Raw genomic sequence first — 25,458 nt, forward strand, 5'->3', positions numbered from 1 at the left:
CAAATATGAGAAATGAAGTGTAAATCAAACATTCAAGGTTGAACTTACCTAAAATAAAAAACCAACAAGAATTAAAAAAAAACCAAAAGACTGCAGCTTATCTGAAGACTAAGTTTACACCACACTTTGAACAACATTAGCTGATAAAATGGTATAGGTTTGGGTTATAAAATGGAAGTGAGGGTTCTTTCTAAGCAAGAACAGTGGTATATGCTAGGGCAGGCAAGTGAAGTTTCCTAGTTTATATAAAGGTTATCCTGATGTCCAATGACAAAAATTAGCACACATGTGGGTGGGAATCAGAATAGCATGGTTGGGATATATGGTACTAGAATATTTTTCAAGAGTGTGCAACAGTGCAAAGTTGCCCTTTTCTGAACCCTTTCCAAGGCCAAAATAGCTTTTTGAGGTGAGGAGACCGCATCTGTACACAGTACTGAAGATATGGTGTACCATAGTTTTATACTTCCCCTCCTCCTCCCCCTGGCTTCCCCCTTCCAGCTCCCTCCTCCCAGGTTTCCACCTCCCCTCTCCCACCTCCTTTTCCCAGTCTCCCCAGAGGTTAATCCCCCCCCCCCCAGTTTTGTTAAATAAAGAGAGTTTCTGTTTTTGAACACACCTGTCCTTTATTTTACACATCAGGAAGGGGGGTTAGGGAGGGGTAAGTGGAAGGAGGTGAGGGAGGAATGGGGCACGAGCCCCCGATGGGGAGGACTGAGGTGGCTCTGCGGGCTCCTTGGGGTGGAAGCTCTCCTGCAGGGCCTCCTGGATCTTGACAGCCCCCTAAGTGACCTCCCCGGATGGCAGCCTGCGGCAAGTGCAGCTGGGCTGATGGCCGAGTGCTGTGATGTGCCGAGTGTGGGCACTCAGGGCACTCCAAGACAGGACTGCTTTGCTGTCCTTCATCGAGGGAGGTAGGCAAGCAAGCGGGGAACCCTGAGAACTGTCCGGGGTGGGGATGCGGGGGTAGCTTGAGCCCCGAGGGGGTGGGGGGCGCTTCGTGAGCCACACCCCGGGGAGGAGGAGGAGGAAGAGCTGCATGCAGCTTGCGAGCCTCAGGTTGGCCATGGCTGGTCTAGATCATTCCTGATAGAGGTCTGTCTAACCTGCTCTTAAATATTTCCATCACTGGAGATTCCACAACCTCCCTAGGCAATTTATACCAGTGTTTAACCACCCTGACAGTTAGGAAAAACTTCCTAATGTCCCACCTAAACTTCCTTTGCTGAAGTTTAATCCCATTGCTTCTTGTCCTATCCTCAAAGGCCAAGGAGAACAATTTTCCTTCCTGTGACACCCTTTTAGATACCTGAAAACCACTATCATGTCCCCTCTCAGTCCTCATTTCCAAACTAAACAATTCCAGTTCCTTCAACATGGCCTCATAGCTCATTTTCTAGATCTTTAATCATTTTAGTTGCTCTTCTCTGGACCTTCTCCAAATATTTCTTGAAATGTGGTGCCCAGAACTGGACACAATATTCCAGTAAGGCCTAATCAGCACAGAGCAGAAGAATGACTTCTCATGTCTTGCTCACAACATTCCTGTTAATTCATCCCAGAATCATGTTTGCTTTTTTTGCAACAGCGTCACACTGTTGACTCATATTTAGCTTGTGATCCACTATGACCCTTAGATCCCTTTCTGTAGTACTCCTTCCTAGACAGTCACTTCCCATTCTGTATGTATGAAACTGATTATTCCACTTAGGAAGGAACACTTTGCATTTATTCTTATTAAACTTCATCCTAATTACCTAAGACCTTTTCTCCAGTTTGCCCAGATCATTTTGAATTATGACCCTACCCTCCAAAGCACTTGCAACTCCTCCCAACCTTGGTATCATCTGCAAACATAATAAGCATACTCTCTATGCCAGTGTTTCCCAAGCTATGTGCTGTGGCCCGGTACCAGGCCACGAGGGGGTGGGGGTGGGGGGGAAGCGGGCCTCAGTGTGGCTGCTGGGAGGGGAGCGGGGAGGGCTGGGAGGAGATGGGGGGGACTGGCTGCTGGGAAGCAGGGTTGGGGGCAGTGGGGCTGTCGGGCATTGGAAGCAGGGCTGGACGGGAGGGGAGGTGCGGAAATGGAGGGGCAGGGAGTACGTGGGGGCTGGATGGGGGAGATTGGGAGAACCAGCCGCCGGAAGCAGGGCTGGCCAGGGGCAGCGGGGCTGGCCAGGGGAGATCGGGAGGAGAATCGGCCCACTGGGAGGGGATCGAGGGGAGCAGGGCTGGTTGGGGGGAGTCGTTGGGGGGAGTGGGGCTGGCTGGGGACAATCCAGGAGGGCGGGGGGGGCGAACCAGCCAAGGAGATTGGGAGGAGAAGTGGGGGGGCGGGGGAAGGAGAAGCGAATTGGCTGGCAGGAAGTGGGACTGACCCAGTCACATGCAGACCTGGTCACATGAGTGAGTCTGGCCCCGGGGATTCCATTTTGCCCCCCCCTTCTATCCCCAATACCCTCCCTCGTGTAGCTGCAAACTGACTGGCTGGTAGACACACACTCATGCAGCGTGAGCATGTCTACCAGCCAGGCAGTTAGCAGCTACGGACTGATACACCTAATAATAAATAATAATAATACTTACACAATTAGAATATACCAGACATTTTATATGTCCGATATTTTCTCAATTTGTTTCCTGGACAGAACCCTCAAATACTGGACTGTCCGGTTCAAAACTAGACACCTGGCAACCCTACCCCTCCTTGCACCCTCCCTCCTAGCCAGATACCCTACCCCCCAATTTGCTCCTGTTCCCGCCTCCTGGAGTGCCCATGCCACGCCAGACCCCGCCCCTCCCCCCCAAGCCCTGGCCCAGGCTGGGTGGAGGATGCAGGTGGAGGATGCAGCCAGGTGAAACAATGAAAATTTATTCATTTTTAATTCTTTTTTTAAAAATATTTAATTCTTTTTTTAAAAAGATTCAGCGTCATACTTTTATGGAACTGCCATGCCACTCTACCATAGTTTGAGGGAACAGGAAATCTGAGAAGCCTCTAAAATACTGAATACACCTCTTTAGTTGCTTTTCTTTTTATTTATGACCTGGAAAGATGTAGATATCACAAGACATCTCACCAGTAGTCAATTTCTCTTACTAACCCTGACGACATTAGGCACATTCCTTAAAGGTACACTTAGAATATATTAAATCCATTTTAGCATAAGCATCTCAAGTTTGCATACAAATCTTTTTCTTGAGGATTTTTTTTTTTAAACCTCAGAGACATGGCCAATTTCAATATAACTTAGATGAACTACCATGAGCACTCTAGTTAAGAAATCAAGTGATGCTACACATGTTTTTAGGCTCACAGTTTTATACAAACATAAACACTTGATACAATGCCCACTATGAAAAGCCTCAATGCCCACTATGAAAAGCCTCTTGAGAGTCTATGGGCCTGATCCATAGACGTCTCTATAATGCAACATCGGTCTCCATCAATAATTTCACCACACAAAAGAAAAGCCGCCTCCACAAGAGGCATGCAGCTATATAGCTCTTGCACACCTAGGAGTCAGGCCTGCTGCCAGCTGCTACTGGGTGGGGCACAGAGCTATCTGTGGTGCCAGTAGAGGCAGGTAACCTGCCTCAACACCTGCAGTGGTCACCCAATCCCCCATAGCAACAAGACCCAGTGTCTGACATTTCACAACCCAGTACTGGGTCATGACCCATAGTTTGAAAGCCACTGCTCTAGCTAGCACCTCTGCTGCTTGGTAAACAGAAGTCCATCCCTCCCCCGTAAAGCCCTAGAAACATAGAAAATTCTCTTCCTATTTTTTTTTTTTTTAAGGAAGTGCTCATTGATCTGGCCAGGAGACAAGGCCTACTCCAGAGTCACCAATCTTGCAGCAATTCTGCGCTACTGGAGCTGACCAGTGTTTGGGAAGAGGGGGCTTTGCAGGGACACAGGAGGCCCTGAGATCACCCTCCGCTCCCCAGGAGAGCTGCCTGGTGGGATAGCTGCTCTCATTCCCCTTATCTGAGAAGTGCCAAGTGCTGTAAATGTAAACACACTGATACCTGTGACCCTAAGGGAGAGCACAAACCTTTTAACCGTTTCCTATCACTGGTAAACCTGACAGTGAGAATGCAACCTAACGTGCTGCAGCTGCACTAATGCAATGTTTTAAGCTCATGTAGACCTGCCTCAAGAACAGTCCAAACCATTCCCCTCTGCATGGAACTTACAGGAATCTCAAAGTTTTATTTTCTTCTTCTCAAATAAAATAGATAAGGAGAAAGAGAAAAACAGGTAAAAATCTCATCCCTTCAATGAAGTATAGCTACATTAACCCATTAAAAAATAAAAAAAGTTTCTCTGCTCAGAGTTTATTGTCCTCAGCCCCCTTAGGCATTAGATGTTCTCTCCCCAACAGTCTAGTTGAGGTTAACCCACAGAAGACTGTTATTTTCTAGTTAGTCACAGTCATGGGATGAGTTACATACTAGAGATGTGACAGACTAATTGACTATCTGATAAGCAAATGCTTATTGGACAGTCGACAGGCTCCTCGACTAGTTGCTTCCCGCCCACGCCTTGCTGCCTCTATCAGCAAGAGGCAGCAGGGGGAAGGGGAGAGGGTGGGGGGAGGAAGAGTACTTCAAAGCAGCAATGCCACTTGGAGCCTGGGGCCAGAGCCCAGGCTCCATGCAGCGCTGCTACTTTGAAACACCATGTGCAGCCCAGGGCCAGGTGGGGTGTCCCCAGGCTGCATGCAGCATTTCAAAGTGGCAGCTCCGTGTGGAGCCCAGGATCAGTCCCCAGCACTAGGGCTGTTGCTACACTTCAAAGGCAGAGGTGCACTATCGACTATTCGATTAGTCAATTAACATCCCTATTGCGTATCCCTTTCACGAGGTACAGTTAGCATCTGCCCACTCCAGCAGCAATTGTTACATTCTCCCCTTTCTTGCTCCCATGGGGAAGTGGATGCAATTAAGGCTTTTCAAACACACACCTCAGACAATAAGCTACAGAGATAGTAGACACAAGAGCAAACAACCTGGAGAGACGGTTCTGCCCCTTACTGGATATAGGGCAATAACTCAAACATGGGTTCTTCAGTCACATGATCATTTCTTGTTCCAACCCTTTCTTCTGCAAAGACCTGTTCCTTAGCCCTGGTCCATACTAGACTACGAAAGCTGGTCTAAGGTACAGTATGCAACTAGCTATGCAAAATGGGTAGTTTATGGCTCAGCTGGAGTTGGCTAACCTTAGCGGTGTCCCCACAGAGAGAGGCTGACAGGAGCATTGTAAAATAAGTACCGTACGCCAGAGGGTACTGCCCTCAGCATTCAAGTTATGGGTCTATTCTAGACCCGCTAAATTGAACACTTCGGCTATGTCTACATTGGCGCAATCTTGCGCCAGAGATATAAAAATGAGGCTAAGCGTGGAATATCGCCGAGCCTCATTTGCATATCTATTTTTGCACAAGAGCCTCTTCCGCAAGAAGGAGCGGTCTACTTTCGGGAATAATGGCATTGCGCAAGAGGGTTTTTCTTGCGCAAGAAGGGGCAGTGTAGACAGCTCCTACTTGTGCAAGAGCCTCTTCCGCAAAAATGGCGGCTCATTAGATATGCAAATGAGGCTCAGCAATATTCCATGCTTAGCCTCATTTGCATATCTCTGGCACAAGATCGCGCCGTGTAGACACAGCTTAAGAGATCAACCTCCAAGCATATAGATGTGCCCTTACAAGGATGGATCTACCATTTTAGGGCTAGCCCACTGTTGCTGATTCTCATGGTTTGAGAACAAAAATGTATGTTACTGCCATCACCACTAGGGAGGTTAGAGAGCTCCTAAGTGAATAGTCACGTAACTGCATGAATTATCAGTTACACAACTATTCAAACATCCATGGAGGCAGGGCTGACAGCTAATGCGCTCCAGGCCCACCCCCTAAAAACCATACTGCTGCCTCTCATACAGAGGTAGCAGAGCAGGGGTAGCAGGCAGCAGCTAGTCCATGAGGGGAGTCAGTTTAAGAACTAGCTTCCTGTGCAGACTGGCTGCCTGACACCCCACACTGCTGCCCCTCATACAGAGGCAGCAGCCTCTGTCTGGAGGAAGCCAGACCCCACACACACCTGCACCTGCAGACAGGAGCTGCTGCAGCAGAGCACCTTTTGTCTGCAGCAAGCCCAGGCCCACTGCCGTTAGAGGCTGCTTCCTGGCAGCCTCCCCTATGCCTCCACTGCTGCCTCGGATAGACGCAGCAGCAGGGGACTGTGGGGACCAGGGCAGGCAGCACTGTCTGCTGCCTGCCCCTCCCCCTGCTGCCTCTGTAGGACACAGCAAGAGGAGGTCAGGTGGGACTGCAGAGCCAGTATGCACCGAGAGCCAATTTGAAAGCCTGCCCAGTGCACGCAACAGCTCCTGCCTACTCCCTTCTCCCGCCCCACACCCTCCGCACAGCTGCCTCTCTATCAGAGGCAGCAGTCTGGGAATGGGGGCAGGCAGATCTGGTGCTCATGGGGAGCTCACTTAAAGCCAGCTCCTCTCAGGCACCAGCTCCCACTTTCCCTTACTGCCTCTGATAGAGGCAACAAGTGGGGTGGGGAGGAAGTGTGTGTAGTGAACAATATTAACGGATAAGCCTGGGTTTATCGGTTAATTGTGTAGCCATCAATACGTTGGCATCCCTAGTCATTACACAAACATGATCACTAGTATTCTGGAGTCCTTAGCCAGCATCCTCCTTAATTGTATTGAGATATTTTTCATTCCTTCTACATGACTGACCTTTAGAGGTTATGGCATGGAACTGTTACAGCAGTAAGTTGCCAGCTTCTTTGTTTAAGTTCAAGTCCCCCCCCCCCGCCATCACACTAGTATTTGGAATTGGGGGGGGTAACTAACTGTTCAGCTGCCTTGCAGTTGATCCTGTGTCCTCGTTTCCTAGCATGTAGTTCCTTCGTAGCTACTTTACTTATTTTGGTACACAAAACAAGTTAGATGACACTGGCACAGGTGTCTGCTTGGGTAGAAACAGATGTATAATTAGGTCTACAAGATAATTAAGGTAAGACAATTTGCTTATTGAATTTAATCAAATTACAAAAGTCATTTGGAGAAGTTCCCTTTTGTTTGAGAAAAACTTGAATATACATACTAATGAACAAAAAGAGGGCACATCCTTTAAATGGAGCTAAAATACTACTTCGTACATGAGTTTAACAGGGTGTTTAATAAAGTTGTGCAGAAATGCAGGTATTAGTTTTGCAATTGCAGACAGAGGTTCAAGTGCAGAGGAGACTGAGCCTCTTTTGAGCTTTGCCCACAGCACATATTAAATTTTCATTGCTTTGTTCCAAACAAAAAGAGGCTATTCTACTTCATTGTGGCTTCTAATAATGGCTGCTTTCACTCTGGGTGTGAAAATGTAGAGTTCTTCCCATTCCCAGTTCACTGCAGTTTTTGGCCTGGGGTGATGGTTTTTCCTCCTCTAGGGCATTAATCTTTTGGTGTATATGGAAGTAAAAAGACCACCTTTGCATAATACCCCTTGGGCTTTGAGTATACTGTTAATTGCTATTTTCCATGTATTCATACCATTGTGTTGGCCAAATCTTTGATTCCACTTCAGCCTCAACTTCTTACAAGTTTAGGCTAAGAAGAAATTACTTTAATGCCAAACAAAAATATATTTATGCATTTCAGTTAATTTTTCAGAATGTACAGTAGTGAAGTAAGGGGAGGGAGTTGCTAAAAAGAGGAAAGGGATACATTTATTTAAACTACTGTAAGTATATTAAACACTCCCCACCCCCACTGCCTTATGCTTTAGCTTAATTATGGAAGTGAACACCACCAGTTAATTAAGACTATTAGTCTTTAGGCACTAAAAGTCAGCAGCCCAATGACAGCTCTTCAGTGCTACTAACAGGCTCATTGGAAAGAAATCACCCCCTCCGCCCCGGCCCCCCCAATAAAATAAATAGTATTCATTAAAAGGCTAATTTTAGAGACTCAAGAGCTCGTAGCAAGCCAACAGATGAGGAAAAAAAGAGGACAATACACCTACACTTCATTAGACGCTTAAGTAATATGGGAGTACAGTCAGTTCCTTCCCTCCCCCCAAAACAAACGAAAAATCACAACCCATCACAACCTGTCTGCGTGTGGCTTTCCGAAGCGAGGATGCATGGTGCGGGGCAACACCAAACATTAAACTAGTTTCCCGTTATGCAGTGGAGGTTGAAGTTGGTCACGTTATGTGTCCAATACACAGAGTACATATAGTATGATGAGTGCAGATGTTTATCTCATTAACCTAAAGATCTAAAGTAGCAACGTCGCTATAAGGTGTAACTGAGGCCTTTAACATTAGGGCTATGTAATCACCAAGAATTAATAGGACATGACTGTTCAGCCACATAAAAAATAATACCACCTTTATTTTCACACACAGATCTATGCTGATCCATAGCATGCTGCTGGTTTAAAAAAAACTGATTTTCACAGGCTACAGAAGGATCCTTGTATAAACTGTGCCTGTGCAGTTAGTATTTATTATTCTTGTCAGAATAAATGATTCATTGGTATCAGCAGATATAAAAGATACTGAAGCCTATTTGCTTTGTTATCCCAGTTTTAGGGATCAAGACTCTCATCACAACGTTAGTACAAACAGCCAAGATTTCTACCACACTGTTTAATTAATCACTACTGTGGCTGCCAAATGAAATCAGCCTTTTGCACTCCAAACTCAGTGCACTGTTTAAAGTTCTTATTTCTATCTAGCACACAGTGTCTATGTAATGGGCAATTAGTCCAAGTGGTAATTAAGATGTTTGACTGTATTAAGATGAAGGGAGGGGGAAAAGACTAAACCGTGCATTTCTTTTACACCTTCTGTCCAAGTGTCTCAAGTGATACAATAAGATCTTTGGGAATACAGCTAATTTTTAATATGTTTGTACAGTGCCTTGCACCTCATTGGCCTCCAAGTCCTACTGAAGTATAAATGTTTATATTAGAACAGTCTGGGTGTGTCCAGACTACAGGGCTTTTTCGAAAAAAAGTGGCCTTTTTTCGAAAAAACTTCCCATGTCTAGACTGCTGCTGCGTTCTTTCGAAAGTAAATTGAAAGAACGCAGTTTTTTCGACTGTGGAAAACCTCGTTTTACGAGGAAGAATGCCTTTTTTCGAAAGTGCTCTTTCAAAAAAAAGGGTGCTATGTAATGCAAACTGTGCTTTTTTGAAAAAGAGCATCCAGACAGCTTGGGTGCTCTTTTGAAAAAGCGGCTTGCTTTTTTGAAAGTACTGGTTGTAATCTAGATGCTCTTTTTCAAGAGAGGCTTGCAGTCTAGACATAGCCTCTCATCCCCACTCCTGCGTCTTGGAAGTATGGCAGAAAGAGTAAAGGACAAAACTGGAGGATTTGACTAGAGTGGGTCAGAGAGGAGGAAAAGGAGTGGTACTTGAAGATGGGAAGTAAATTAAACTAAGTGTTATCATGTAACTGATAACTCGCTGTTCCCCGTGGTCTCAAGCACCCCTACTTTATGTCCCACCATATAAACGAAGACATGCAAGACTGAGGCAGCAAACTGAGGGCTCCAAGTTGAAACTTTCAAAAGTAATCTCTGGGATTTAGACTTTAAATCCAAGTAGGAATTGCAAAACACAGTTCTCACACTGCTTTAAATCAAAGTTGTAGATTACTATACTAGTCAGTGATAAAGACTGAAGACTGATTGGTCATAGAAACTTTTGTACAAGGGTGCAATTCTTTGACATTTTTATGCCATTAAAATTCCTAGCACAGTTGCAGTACACTAGAACTGGAGGGGGTGGGATGGGAGGAGACAACTTTTTTGCCAGTAGTTTATTTGGCTATCTAGTATAAGCCAGGTCTACAAATTAGGGATGGAATTGTTAGTATAACTATACCACCAAAACTTTTCTAGTGTAAGCCAGGGTTAAAGCAAACTACAATAATGTCATTTTACTGGTATTATCTTGTACCACAAACAGGAAGAGAATCTTGATCTTGCAGAAGTGTTTTATTCTGCTTTTCAGATTAATTTTATCAAGCCCTTAGAACCCTTCTTGAACACAGTGAAAGAGCCTGTGAAATTCAACTCTGGATTTCATCAGGAAAGAACAAGGAGGAGACTAAGCTATTTTCATTCCTTGGAATGGGGCTGGTGGCAGAGGGAGGAAAAGGAAGAGAAAAGAGAATTAAGAGGAAGGGAACCTCACCCAATCACCAACCTTTTGGTGAAGCAGAGTTAGAATGGTGTCTCCCCATTCTCAATAATATTGAGCTCTATTACTACCACTACTACTATACCACACACACACACACACACACACACACACACACACACACAGTCAACCTAATGAGAAAAACAGGGCATATGGTACAAGAGGAGACTGGTGTGGAAAAGAATGGGACCCAAACAAAATAAACACACCCATTACAGCTGAAACTACTAACCCCCCTCCCTAACAGCAGCATTTTGTTTGTTCAGTATAGCAGATTATTACAGTTTCTTCTCTCCAGGCAACTATTGGTTAGACATTAGAAAAAACAGAATACAAGTGGAAGTGTTCAGCTGCTAGGTCAGAGCATAGTTTATTTTAAATACTAAATATGACCAACTGCAATTTAAAGAAGAGTGCAATTTGACACAATAGAAAGTCAATAGCGATGTTATTTTCAGCCTTAGCACAGTGTTATGCCATTTTACCAACCCCAAGTTACATGTACTCCTGCACCACAAAGCTGCTGTTGAGAGAACATACATATTACTTTCAAGAAGTCAGGTTGAGGCCTGGTATATGAAGTTTTATAATAAATTCCACTACAGGTTAGTCTTTAGTTAGACAATGAGTTCTTAGGAAAGAAGGAGTTTGTACATTGGTCTGTTGAACTTTATGAAGCAGTGAGAGAAAGGGAAATTAGTGTTATGTTTCAGCTTGACCAATTAACAACATTGCAGGCAGTGCTTTTGTGATGGTACTGCCCGGTATGCAGTACAGGCAGTCCCCGGGTTACATGGATCCGACTTACCCTGTTTGTAAGTAGGGATCTGATGTGAGGCAACCCCGCACTAGCTGCTTCCCCCCAGCAGACCAGGGAGATGTGAAGCTAGCGCCCCCCCCCCTCCCCAGCAGACTAGGGAGACGCGGAGCGGCTTTTCTCAGCAGACACCTCAGCTTGAGAATAAAAGACTGAGGGAAGTGAGATGTGGGAGAATAAAACTGAGCTCTGGAGAAATGTTTGGCTAGAGTTTCCCCTACAATATGTACCAGTTCCGACTTACATACAAATTCAACTTAAGAACAAACCTACAGTCCCTATCTTGTACGTAACCCGGGGACTGCCTGTACTGTCACCTTCAGTCAGAGCTTTACAACTTTTTCCCTGGATTACCGGCACTTTTTTTTTTTTTTAAACAAAAAAAGCACTGATTGCAGGTATATAATTAGAAGGAGCTAGGTCTTGGCCCTGCAGAGATCTTATACTTTATCTTATGGCTACTTGTGTAAGTGTTAGAAGTCTGGGTTCCTGATTAGGGAATTTTAAAAATCTGATTAAGTTGTGCTACAGATGTTTTGTTGTATAGGTTGAACCTCTCTAGTCTGGCACACTTGGGACCTGACTGGTGCTGAACCAGAGAATTTGCTAAACCACAAGAGGTCAATATTGGCATGAAGGGGTCTATTTTTATTCCCAAGGCAAACAAACAGAATAGCACTTGCAATGCTGCTTAATATTGGTGACCACACTGATACACCCTATCCAAGTCTATGCCTTGCCAAGGCTTATCAGCTTTCTTTGTAACAAAGTGTTAGTGTTGTTACACACTTTTACTGTACTGGCACAAAAATAAAAAAAAGTTAAAGCATAAAAAAGTCATAATTACACTTAGCAGCATTATCAGTACTTCCATTACTTGCCGGTTTCCTTAGAGCAGGGCTAGGCATAATATGGACTGGGGGCCAGACCTGGCTCAAAGCCACTGGATTGGGCCCGCCACAGCTGTTGTGGGTTTAAAGTGCAGTCCAGCACCTCTCTGCTCTGGAGTGAGAGGGAGGCTACGTGTGATCGCCCAGCCCAATCCTCAGCTCCTATTGGCCGGTTGTTTCTGCCAATAGGAGCTGAGAAATTGGCCTGGGATGGATGGGTCAGCACAAGCCCCTTTCCCCTCCCTGAACTGAGCGCCAAATGGAGGCAATAGCTTGCAGCTCTAAGTGATCTGGGGCTGCAGCAGGCAGTAAACCCAGCCTGCTTTGGGAGGGGGGTTCTGGCCAGGAGATGCTTAGGTAAGCAAGCACCTCCCACCCAGAGTCTGCCTCTGCCACCTGTGCCCTTCCAGCATCTTAACTCCCTCCCCCAAGTCACCATCCAAACCGTCTGCACTCCCCTGCCCCAGGCTCTGTGCCAGCTCTTCCGGGGTGTAATCTACTCGCCTGTGGCGAGTAGATTACATTGTTTGTCGAGCCCTGCTGATGACCGTAGACAAATTTTACAGGACCATGGGAAACTTTGCCACGGACATTAAGCTAATTAGAATCTTGCCAGACCACGGATGTTGCTGGACCAGAGAGGTTCAACATGTACTTTCAATTCAGCTTTAGCCTTTACTCTGTTGATTAAATCCATGTTATTTGCAGGTTCTCTCCCCATACTACACAACTGAAAATATTTTCTTTATCTAACCAAAACTCAACATGTTACTAATACACTCTTCCTTTCAAAAGTCAATGAAACTGCACTAAGTAGCACTGACTTCAGAAGTTCTCCTTCCCAGAGGATGATGGGGTCCATAACTTGGAGGAAGGAAACCACATTGGTCCAGAATTTGCTGTCTTCAGTCAGTGCCAAACTACAGAAGCAGTGCCAAAGTATGGACCATTGTAAAAGTTCACAGTATTTATCCTGTGAACCACAGACAAATGCTTTATACTTTAGAAATTCAGGAATAGAAGGAAGCAGATGCAGTGTAACATTACCAGCTGCTAACTTAAGAACCAGAGCTGGAAGATAATGCTTTCTACAACAGCCAGAAAGCAGAGAATTTGAATCCCAAGAGATAAAAGCAACATCCCCTCTAATTTTTACCATGTGTGTGCAGAACACTTATGTGCACAACCAGTAGAAACACTTGCTGCCAGCTGAGGGTGCTTTGTTAATCTCCTGGGTGGCACCCGAATCTCTTCTGGGTGGCAGTTCAAGCTAATAGAGAACACTGGATATACATAATCCATCTATCTCTAATTCTAGCAAGAGACAGAATAAACTGCTTGTTATCTCTCAGTTATTGATCAAGAGAACACAATTAAATTCTGATCTCATAACCGGCATGGGCTAGATTGTAGCCATAAGTAATGTTAACACCAGCAAGCTTTCCCCCAGCATTGGTTCTGTATTGGAAAATAGAGACATGTGAATGTAATGAGCACTACATGTATTATTTCCTGTTTGGTTTAACATGTCTCTTCTTGAGAGATGGAAAGTGGTATTCAAGATTTCATTCTTTAGGACTCGAGAATAAATTTTTAAAAGCTCTACTTTTGAGCCCATGGTTCTGCATGCACAATAAACTATAGCTAAGTGGCAGCATTTAGGACATCTAATTGCTCGATTAGAAAAACCAATCTGGGAGCTACACAGCCACCACCGCCACATCTTTTGCATGCAATTCTGTAACCAGAAGTAGAGTACTAGCACAAATTCTTCACTCAGTTTTAAAACAGCTGGCACATAGATGTAGGAGACAGGTATACGTACAAAGTATGGACAAGTTTTAAAAAGAAGAAACAGAGTTTTTACCCTTTATCTCAGTTTCTCAACTTGCAAATACAAAATTCCAACAAAGTCATGAAATCGCTTAATGTTTACTATACATTAATACAATGAGAAGGAACCTGAAAGCTGTAGACTTAAACTTCACCACTACTCTGAAATTAACAGCATCTACCCCCCCCCAAAAAAAACAACCCCCCCACACACTTCATGCTACAGAAGGTAACATACATGAAAGTGTTACCTCGATTATCATTCATTTTAAAAGGTTGTTTTCTATTCAGCTAGTCTGGAATTTACATCCACATGACAACATTGTTCCCAGCTGCACTACACCAGGATAGCATGATATCTAGAAGCAATCCAGTGGAGCATTAGCCCAGTTCAAAGGATTAGACTATAAAAATCTTTCATACCCCCATGAAGAGTACTATGTTTGTTGCCCTCTGTTGAGTTGTGTTCATAACATTTGTAGGAAAAAAATCAGTCTATTGTACTTTTCTCCAATTAAAAATAAAGCTAAGTACATCAATATAATAAATTCTGTAATATGATACCATGTGGGCAGATGTCCAAATGTTCTAGCAATACCAACAGCAACACAAAATGTATTTAATTAAATTCTTTGTACCAATATGTACTTAAGGGGGGAAAAAAGTTTCTATAGCTTAAAGCACAAGATTTGCTATTGTCAAATTCCTAATTTTGATGTTTTCCCCTTTGGAATTTAGAGATTGATATGTAAAACTACATATGATATTAAGGAACAAAACATGTTCGATTCCCTACTGCAAAAGATGCATCTGAATCTAAAAAGTATGATGTCTTGGTATTAGATCAGTAATACTCGGGAAGACTTTGCTTATCACCACCAGAACTGTTAGAACCAAGTACCTTTCACTGGATTTTAGGTCTACTCTAATAATCTTGGAAGTGGATTAAAAAATATGAGTAAACAGTCTCCTTAGTATGTCTATCTGCAAAATGTCTTACAGCAGAAGTCTACAAAATATAAAAATAGTCTGCAAACTTCATTTCATTTATATCCAAACTGCATTTCATTTATATCCAAGAGTTCCTCAAGTTCAGCCTTTTCATTTTAAAATGGAGTGCTGGTACATAAGGAAATATATTTTAGGATTAATATCTTCAAATAGCTAAGATCCATAAGAGGACAAACAAAATGCATGACAGTTGACAAACCTGACAGTGTATACTGGTTTTCAATTAAACAGATAGTTAGCTCAGCCTTCCTATTTAAAAAAATGGGGAACGTTTCAGGTGAGTAATCAATATGTATTCACAGAATTAAGAGACTAGTATTCTGTATTCTGAATTCAAAGCACGAGTTTGGGTATCCAATTCTTCTTTGTGAACATGCAATTTTCAGTCAGATGGAGCGATGTGCATGTATAAAGGGCTGCTAACAAAAAGGCTGAAACATTGTGTGTGTTCCTGCTCCAAAGACTGAAATATAGTTACAGAACAATACCCACAAGAAACCAGGTTAAGTGTCACGATTTCTCTGTGGTTGAAAGTCAACAGCTGCATTAGAAAATATTGTTTTACAGGTCATATTGCACCCTTTTGAATGAAGAGCCCAAATCTAGAGTCACCTTGTATAAGCAGCATGTTCCTCTGAGACTCATGCAAGGCTAGTTAAATTCTTGCTAGCCAACCTGCCTTTCCACATCCTTATGTTTTAGGTCATGCCACTTTAATAGTCACCTGAAAGACATTACCATATCCACCGAGATGAACATTAGAGAGAGTCCATTTTCCTACCTGCATGTAAGTCCCTTGCTACCACTTCCATCTGTATTCAGAATTTGAGCTTTTACCAATGCCAGCTCATGCTAGATCAAATTGTTCTCTATACTTTATAGCTACAAAATTACTTAGACATGTGGATTAGTCACCAATAGTACAAACGCATATGCAATTTTACTAATGCCCGCTTTGTTCCAGCCTTGGTCAAACATGCACAGCTTGAGTACACTGAAAAACATTTCATGTGAAATAAAGCAATGAATCTGTAGAAGTGAGATTTCTTTATTCAACCTTCCAACCCTGCAATCTAGGGAAAGAGAAAAAATTTGATGGCCTGTGGTAATTAAGATCCAGATTCTTGCCTAACATAAGCCAGCACAAGTTTCACCCATTTTCCACCAGTAGAAAGTTAGTGCAATGTTCATTACTTTCAAATGGTGTTTTTTAAAAGCTATCATAGTTTAGTAACTGTCACACAAGTAATGACAAGGTGATCAAGTAATATCTTTAACTGGGCCAACTTCTGTTGGTGAAAGAATCTTTTGAGCTTACACAGAGCTCTTCCTTCATTAGAAGTGTCTTTCCTATTCTACATTTGCTGTGATGCAACTGAAGTGCCATCTACTATCAGGAGTTAATACCCCACATTTAACGGTATTTATTCAAGAACATAGTTCCTTCAAGCTACTCTACATGCAGAAACTTGGTTTTGGAGTCAATATGTTCATCATAGATGAGTTTCTAGGACATAACATATCCTTACTAGTGCACTATTTTCATTCTGGCATAAGCATCCTTTTGTTCAGCAATCACACTACACTTTACCAGGTGACTGCTCTGTCAGCCTACCTGATAATTTTCCAATTGTTCTCCAACTGTTCTATGCCCCTCACTCTAGAGTCTTCAGTCCAAATACAAGTGTGTAAAAAGGAAACTAGCTTGGCACCTTTGCCAGCTGCCATATGCTATATGTAAGTATATTCCAGGCCAGCAGAACATTCCTTTTCAGTTTCCCAGTTTATCCTCCCTAGCCTCTCCCCTTGTTTTTAAAATATTCCCAAGAACTCTATTCAGGACACAAGGTTCACCACTGTAAAGACAGTTGTGAATTTCGAGAGTCAATTGCTTTGATTTTGTTGCATTTGAATTGCTACACATTACAGGTTAAATATGTTAGTGTAGCAATTCTCCAATGAGGCTTACACCATTCATTATAAAGGCAACATAGTATATGGATCACAAATCCATCCAGTATGCATATTAACTTACCCAAGATTGCACTGAACATTGAAGTTGAGCAATGAAATCCATGAATAATCAAAATAAGCATGTACAGTTCTTCCCTCTTATGGTAGAAGATTCTGGTGCATATTTTTGGACAAGCCATGTCAGCTGCCTTATCTTAACTGAATGGAGCCATCATCCTAACTCCTATATAATCACCCTGCTCTTAGAGTGCATTGCTACACACAGTTATTTCAATAGTCTGGCTCTGGAGCAGGAAAATATAAGAAAATAATCATTAAGGTGGTTAGATCAATGGTTCCAGATACAAACTTAGTCAAGACATGAGTCCATTTTAGTCCACAGCACTAAGTCTGCTCCCTTAAAAACACCAGACAGTTTACCATTGAAATCACACTATACATCATACCCTTTATGAGGAAAAGGATCATCAGCTCATTAGAATAAATAGCCCTGGGAGAAGGTGGAAAGAACATGATGTTTTTATTTTTTTAAGGCCAGTGCTCTGCCTAGAAGTTTCGTCCTAAAAGGAAAATACTTAAAAATCAGAGCTATCAGAATGCCTGTAGTTTAAGGGAGGAAAAAAAATGGAAAAAGAGTCATGTTCTGAGAATCTCATGTCAATAGTTCAGATTTCAGTCAAGAAATGATAGATTAGCCAAGAAATGAAGTCTGATGCACTTTTCCTTTAACATACACAATTTTCATAATATTATCTCTCTAACTAAAAGAAATGATCGTGCAGCTTAAGTATTAGCCTTAGAGAAATGTGATATTTCACTTCATCATTAATTTCACTAAGTCTTATTTGGCTACATATGTACCTGTATACACAGCTAAACTACTTTTGTTGAGTATATTAATGAACTAGGCTATTACTTTTTAGTGAAATAATTACATTAACCCTACATCTTTTCTCCTATTCTTAAGGCCTAACCATTCCAATGAGCTATATGGTACATTCCCCTTCCCCAAAGGGGCTATAGTAGTCCAAAGTCATCTATTGTACATATTCCAGATCACAGCACCATCCATGCAAAAAGAGAGAAAGCGTATTTGTGTGCAAAAAGCAGAACTGAAGTACGCTCAGGAAAGCTTGGTTGATGCTCTCCCTGTCCTTGAGTCTCCTGAAAGTTCCTAGCAGGGCCGGGTCGGAGTGAAAGATGCAGTTGAGGAGTGGGTGGGGAGAGATGATAGATCACATCTCTCACTCACCTCCCTGGGGAGCTAGACTCCCGCCACCTTTGTGCTAGGTTAAGAGCGAAGCTGAAGCGCACACACAGTCCTCTGGGGTTAGCCGCCTCTTCCTCTCTCGCAACTTCAGTCTCGCCTCCCAAGTTGCTAGTTCAACTCGCAAGAGAGCACGAGTGGAGCAAGGAATCTCACGTGGAGCGCGAGAGAAAACACATCGCGTGCCTGTGGCTCATCACAGCTAGCCCCCGGGGGAGGATGGCTGCTGGGAACTAGAATGACCCTTACACACACACACACACACACACACACGATCGGGCCACCTGAAGACACCCGAGTGCAGGGACATCTCCCTTCCCCAGTTCTCCCTGTCGCGCCCCGCCACTGCCCTGCGCGCAGCGCCTTTCGGAGAGCGGCGAGCGCTGGAGGGGGTGTTGCGATGTAGCCCATCACCGTGGCCGGGGGCGCAAGGAGCAGCAGCGCCCTACTCCCGGAGGGGGGGGGGGTGCAGCCCGGAGGCGCTTGCCTGCAGCAGCTCCCCCAGCGCTGCGCGGCCAGGGCCGCCCTGCCCCGGCACAACGCGCCCTATTTTTAAGCAGCCGAAAGTTCCCCAAAGCGCCCATCCCTGCGGTTTTGGGTTACCCGGGTTATAAATACGAGACGCCGCCGCGGGGGGGAGGGAGCCCCCGGTGCCCGGAGCGGAGCCCCGGGAGATGGGGGGGGCGGCCAGCAGCACTTACCGCAGCGTCTGCGCTCAGCCCCCAGAGCCCCAGCAGCAGGCAGCCGGCAGCCAGGCGGCTGCAGCCCCGCAGCGCTGACATAGCCCGGCCGGGGCTGAGCCTGCGGAGCGAGCCCCCCTCGCGGCGGCCCTTTCCCCTCTGCTCCGCCGGGCAAACTTCTCCCAACTCCACTTCTCCCGGCCCTACTTTGCCCCCAAAAAAGGCAGGCGGGAGGTATCCCTCCGCCGCACTCTACCCTCGCCGGGCTGATGGGCAACCTGGAGAGAGGGGCATAGCGCAGGGGAGGGGGGGCATTCCTGAGCATTCATTTCTCGCCCCCCCCCCTCCCGACAGACACCTGTTCGGCCGAGAGGTGGGGATCTCTGCGGCCCTCCTCTCCGGTCTAACACACAAAACAAACAACCTCCCCCCGCTCAGATGCCACTCTCTTCACAGGGGACTATTTGCTGCAGCGGAAGAGTCCCTTGGGGAGGCTGCATTTTAATCATTGGACGCCCCGGTTCGCAGGCAGCGGCAGAGCCGCTCGGGAGCCAAAAGAGAAGAGAAGCGCTTGGACACTCAGGTGCACGTTGCGCCTGGTTCTTCCTCACGGGCTGGCAGTAAACCGGAGTCACTCCGAATCTGCCCCTAGCTAACAGGGATGGAAGGCAGAAAACACCAGGTAACTTCCCTTCGAAGTGCCCGTCAGTGCCCAGCCTTCCTGGCGGGTCTAAAACAAAACAAAAAAGCGCCCCCACCCCAGGGCTCAGGCAAAGGAGGGGCGCCGTGTCTGGCTGCACTTTTAACCCACCAGGAGGGTGAAGCCCGCAGCCCTTTGGCGTCCTTTGCTGAGCTTTGATATACATCGGAAAAGTCGCCTGCTCCACACCCCGCCGCACTGCTGGTAGCGATCACCGTGTGTGTGTGTGTGTGTGTGTGTGTGTGTGTGTGTGTTGGGGGGGGTATCAGCATACAGCCCATACAAAGCAATTCTGATTGTAGGAATCTTAGGGTCACCTCCTTGTGTGAAAAGAATCTGTCGCCCCTTCCCCCCCCCCCCCAGCATTGGTGGTAATAGGGACAGGTCGGGGGATGAGCGCGTGGGAAGCACTGAACAATTAGGTGTGTGTTGGAGGTGGGGAGGGGGAGATGTCTGTATTCGTGTGATTGACAGCCCTGGGTCCTCCCCCTGTCCTCCATTCCGCTTCTCAGCTGCCTGCTGCCGGGGCACTCCGAGGAAAGCAACTTTGGTGAGTTCGCTTTTATCTCCACGATCTGGCTTCTCACCCACGTCGCGGCTGCACTTGCTGGGCCCCTACGTGCAGAGGGATCCATGTGATCTGTCTCTGTTTCCCTCTCCTGTGGCCCCTTCTCCCTTGACCCGCTCTTTGCCCCCCCTCCTCTTCCCAGCAGACCGCAGTTTAGCCACAGGGCAGCGAAGCTTTCGATGAACGGGAGCACGGGGCGAAGTGTGGTCAGTGGCTGGGGAGCAGCATGTACACAGGGTGAGTGAGCCCCCCAGCCCTTCTCCTGTGGGGTCGGGCCGGGCAATGGTCTGGCTGGTTTTGCTTCAGCTCCCTCTGTGCTTTGGGTGCCCTGCGGGGGTAACGCGTCGTTTCCTTTGCCTCCCACTATAGGATTGTTGTTCTGGTTGCTCTCTGCCTAGCTGTGGAACTGGTGGCTGGGGTAAGTTTCCGATCCAGTGCAATCCCCATATGCTTTTTACTGACCTCTTTAGTGCTGAAGGCAGAATATGCATGAGTGGGGGAGAAGGGTGCTGAAATTAGAGCGTACCTGGGGGTGGGGGTTGATTCAAAAACTCTCAGCATCTGTTGTTTCCACCCATGTTGTTTTGCATTGGTGGTTTGAGAAATTGTGGCCCGTACCATTTGAATGTGACAGTTATTTGGGATTGGATGGTGTGTCTGTACTTGTGCTAATTTTCAAGAAATTACAGTATGTGTTGACTGCAGAGGTAGGTTATCCGTGTAATTATACACAGAAATTGCATATCATATAATGCTTGCATCCCTGCAGAGCTCCATTGAGGTCACTGGGTCTCCATATGGGTACAGGGGATCTGACTAGGTACAAGGGATGTCAAATGCACAAAGTAAATACATTGGAAAAATAAAATGCCTTTCTCTTGTTCCACAGTTACTGTAATCTTCAGTATTGCATGTATCAACAGTTGGTAGAATAGGTCAAACAGAAGTTTAATTTTTGAGGGGTTGGTGGTCTGTCAAAATTCCCAGAGCAAATACTGTGCATTGTTACATCTGTACAACATAACTGAAGCGAGGTGCAGAATGCACAAGAATTACTGCCAATAGAAGATGGTCAGTTTAGTTTTGCTGAGCTTTGGTCCTGTCACATTTTACCATTTTATTCGTAGAGACAAATAAAATGATATCACATGCTTTAGACCCAAGGTAAAGAATGTAGCTTAGAAATGGTGTCACAGTTTTAATCACTTAGCAATGTGAATTTTCGGCATCGGCTGTGTAATGTATGGTACCTGTATTTTTAACAGATTGGAACTGAGACTTTTTCAAGTCAAGTGGTTTATTGAGCCACACAACTCCCATTAACTTCAACAGGAGTTGTATTTCTGAATCCCTTAGCTGGCTTTGAAAATCTCACCCATGGTCTAGCACACTGTATATGCCAGGAAATATCCTCTAATTCTTGGGACACATCAGCCCTGACCTTTCTGTATTAGTTATTTGTTACTGTTTTGGTTGCCTTGCTGATTCTGATTAGTTTCTACTTTAGCTTAGATCACAAGTAAAAGATCTGCAAAAGTGGTGAGGAGTCCTGTGGCACCTTAGAGACTAACTGAAGTGTAGGAGCATAAGCTTTCGTGGGCAAAGACCCACTTTGTCAGATGCAAGTAAAAGATCTGTTCAAGGGCTTATTTGTCTTTAAGTAAGTCCTTTTCTGTTTATATTATGAATACTACTGAGTCAGGAAATTAGGGCTGTAAAATCCCATTTAATCAGTTAACTGGTTAAACATTATGTTTAACCAGTTAACTTCTTAAATGAGAGTGGCCCTCCCCACCTGCTGCAGCTGGGTAAAAGCCATCTGTGGCATGCTGCTCCAGCTGGGCCATGCCCACCATGGAAAGGGGCTGCTCTAGCCAGCCTGGAGTGCTTTCCACCCGCAGTGGGTCCCTCTGTGCTGGAGCAGTCCCCTGCCCATGTCAGCTAACCATAACCCAGTAAGGAGGATGCTTACCTATTTCCTGGTTAATCATTCACATCCCTATAGGAAATTAAGGTGTCTAGATATTGTGAATATAAGTACAAGAAAATTATGTAATAAGAAATGATTCCCCTACTCTAATTTGTCAGTTTGAGCTGTTCAGGTACTGTACTGCTAATAAAGCAACATGTCTAGATCTCTGAGGAAATCTATATATTCTTCCTGTTCATTGGCAAATATGATTCTTCTGCACGCTGAATGAACTATAGAAAGATATCTTGGCTAAACATGTCTTGTTGAGTGAAGAGTCATAATGTACTGCCACTAGAAAAATGGATATGTGTTGCTCTCTTATATATTAATTGAAAATTTGGCTCTGCCTCTAATTTTATTCTCTTCCTTTTAGACAATTCATGGGGTATGGCACAGATCATGTATTCAGACAGGCATCTCTATTAGTTTCTGTGACTGCCAGGGTGTTTGACAAATAGAGCTACACACGTCCTCTTTTCTTTCAGTCCTAAAAGTCCTTTAGCGCTGAGTAGGTTCAGAAAGTGAACAATGTGTCACATTTCATAGGAACATTTGTTCTGGTTTGATAGCCTTATTTCACCAATACGCTGACTATTTTGGCAAGTACCATTAGTACAGTGATGTATTTTTTGCAAGGAGCTAAGATAGCCTATAATACTGAATGACTGTAATGGTCATGAAAGGTGCAGTGTTGGTTGCGCTGGAGATAGTAGTTGTTCCTTTCATTAAGAAAGTACAGAAAAGTGCAGGTGTACAAAGCTGGATAAAGACAACCCGGAGCCCCAAGTACATTATGTCATGGGGCTTATTCCACTCTACCCCATGCCTGCCCCTGGAATGGCAGTGATAGTGGCACTCACTCCCTACCAAGGAAGACAGTGGTGGAGGGCTCCCCATCTCCTTCGGAGGAGCAGGCAAGGATCAGGGTTGGGCCTCTCAGCACGTACGCCAGCAGCCTGGGTGTACGCCAGCAGCCTGGGTGTATCAATAGGAGTGGTCGGCTAGGCTGGGCCCACTGCAGCCTTCTTCAGCTAAACATCCAGGACTCTGCTGGGGTGCTGTTGGTAGGGATTCCAGACTAGTGGGCTTTGGCATTCATTGAGCTGCAAGAATCATTTTGCCCCTTTCAAAGCTATTATTTCACACTGTCAGTAGATACCACTGCAGCAGGTAGGCTTGGCTTATTTTCTCAAGCTTTGCTTTGTAAGCACCCCGGCTAGAAATGTAGAAAAGCACGGATCCTGATCTCAACCCATTGCGCCAGGAGCTTGGGCTGTAGTCTGTCCTTAGTAGCGTGTTTCCCTCTGTCACTTTGTGGTCCTTGGAGAACACAGCTGAAGCACTTTTCTATAGATGACATGATTTTCCATGTCCCTTCAGGCATTGATCTTTTTGCTGACACTGCTGGGAAAGATGCTAAACTTGATGTGTCACACTATTCACTAGGAACCATATTGAGACTACCAATACATCCCACCATAACCATGGTTCTTCAGCAATTCAGACTCAGAGCAGTTTACTTATAAGACAGAGGCTCTGCATATCATTACTGATCCCCCAGAGACTCATTTTTGTTGAAACTTTGAATGTGGACCGATCAGATGTCCTTTTTGTTCTTCAGCATTTAGCACATTATTCTGTAATGCATTCAGAATGGGCAGAAGTATCCAAGTGATTGATGCAAATGTCTTGTTGATGTAAAGATTAAGCAGAAAATTCAGCCCTGGCATAACCTGACTCAATATCATTGATGTTATTGGAGTTGTACTAGATTATGCTAGGCCATGATCAGGCCACGTGGTCCAGCTTCCGTACTGCCTTATAGTATCCAGAAGTGTTATTTCTGATTCTCTGTGCTTTAAATCAACATGTTTGCAGTACAAGTGTAAATGGTTTATAATATCATGTAGGTAAGGTATATTGGATCAAAATTAATATGTATTGTAACTCCTTATTTTTTGTTGAATTACACCAAGGAATAATGTGGTCTAATGGCTATAAGAAAAATCATAATACAGAAGAATTGACTGTTGAAAGAACAAATTAAAGACTTAACAGTGGCTCTCTTAGTCCTGCGTCTAACAATTCATAGTTCCTCTATATGTGGTGGTATGGTCATTAGAAGATGAAATCAAGTCCTAACTTCTTTGTTTGTTTTGATCATTTACTGTAAGAGGATAACCTTTTGATAGCATGATTGTTTCTTTAACTTTCCCCACTTTTATCTGACCTGAGCTTTTTCTGGAGAGAATTAATTTGATTTTGCTGAGGCCTGTATGGGAGACGAGTCAACAGAAAGTTTCAGAAGAAATTATATAAATTTGAATGTATATTCTTATACTTATAAAATGAAATCTTCATCCATTCACTAGGTAAGATAGTTACCCATCAGCCATAGGAATACTTAGGGGTTGAAGCTAGGAATGTGAAAGTGCAACTAGGTACAGTACATGGTGAACTGATGAGCCTATGCTCAATGGTTAATGTTCACAGTTACACACAGGCTCCTATCACGGGCAGGGAGCTGGATTAAAAGCCACCTTCCCATGTGCACCAACTCCCGCGGAACCAACTGCCACCCCCAAATGTAACCATGTAACGCAGGAGTGGGCAGTAGTTTTTGACGTGGGGGGAGGGTACTCCACAATTTTGGAAAAGAGTTGAGGGCTGTACTCTTCCACGATATTGATGCAGAAGATGCGGGATCTGGGATGGAGGCTGGGTGCAGAAGGGAGCTTGGGGTAAGGGATTGGGGTGCAGGAGGGAGAATGGAGTCTGGGAGGGAGTTTGGGTGAAGTAGGAGGTTGTGACCTAGGGCAGGGGACTGGAGTGCAGGGGTTTGGGATGTGACCTAGGGTAGGAGGGGATTATAATTTGGGTCAAGAGATTGGGATGCCAGATCTGGGAGGGGGTATGGATGCAAGAGGGGGAAAGAGGGTTTGGATATGTTGACGGGGGAGGGGGGAAGGTAGAGGCTGGTGTGCCAGAGGCAGACTCAGGCCAGGAGACTTATCAGCAAACAACCAAACCAGTCTGCATGCTTGCAGACCTATGACTTTCAGAGCTTAAAACATTTCTCAGCCAGCCTGCCTGCCTGTCTGTCCTGCACCTACACGCTCTGAACGGCCATGTGCTTGTGTGAATAACTGAGCCAAGGAGAAGGGGCATGGTTCTTCTTGGCTGCCTGTTATCAAACAGGCAGCTCTCATTGGCTGGTTTCTGGCTAGAAACCAGGCAATGGCATTGTGCTGGGGATGGGGACAGCTCCTGAAGCTTTGCCCCTTCCCCTCCAGTTTTGAAACAGAAACAGGGCCTGGTAGCCACATTTCTGAGTGGCATACAGGGTCATTGGTAGGCCGGATGCGGCCCATGGACCATATTTTTCTAGGCCTGGTATAACCATTGAAAATGTCAATGGTTACACGCTCATTTGATTAAATGCATTTTAACATCCCTAGTTGAGGCCTCTTTTGTTGCTTGTCTTTATGCAATGCATGTAGTCCCAGTGGAAA

The 25,458-nt window shown here is 44.9% G+C and overlaps 2 protein-coding genes across 6 annotated transcripts in view; one reads left to right on the forward strand and one right to left on the reverse strand.

The window, feature by feature from the left end:
• COL4A5 (collagen type IV alpha 5 chain) overlaps positions 1-18,979 on the reverse strand; it is a 145,537-nt gene extending 126,558 nt beyond the window's left edge. Inside the window, exon 1 of the mRNA XM_075940947.1 lies at positions 18,728-18,979. Within this exon, the coding sequence (XP_075797062.1) occupies positions 18,728-18,808 (81 nt within the window). The 5' untranslated portion in view covers positions 18,809-18,979. The remainder of the gene's footprint in view (positions 1-18,727) is intronic.
• Positions 18,980-19,135: 156 nt separating this feature from the next.
• The window catches only part of COL4A6 (collagen type IV alpha 6 chain), a 232,683-nt gene continuing 226,360 nt past the window's right edge, over positions 19,136-25,458 (forward strand). For 2 of the 5 annotated variants that reach the window (XM_075940942.1, XM_075940946.1), the window contains exons 1-3: positions 19,136-19,388; positions 20,117-20,211; positions 20,344-20,392. In XM_075940942.1, the coding sequence (XP_075797057.1) occupies positions 20,201-20,211; positions 20,344-20,392 (60 nt within the window). In that variant the 5' untranslated portion in view covers positions 19,136-19,388; positions 20,117-20,200. Of the gene's footprint in view, positions 19,389-19,821; positions 19,957-20,116; positions 20,212-20,343; positions 20,393-25,458 lie in introns of those variants that run through there. The other 3 variants (XM_075940945.1, XM_075940943.1, XM_075940944.1) reach the window with 3 other exon arrangements.

Source organism: Pelodiscus sinensis, chromosome 13 (assembly GCF_049634645.1).
Source record: "Pelodiscus sinensis isolate JC-2024 chromosome 13, ASM4963464v1, whole genome shotgun sequence".
Classification (NCBI taxonomy): Eukaryota; Metazoa; Chordata; order Testudines; family Trionychidae; genus Pelodiscus; species Pelodiscus sinensis.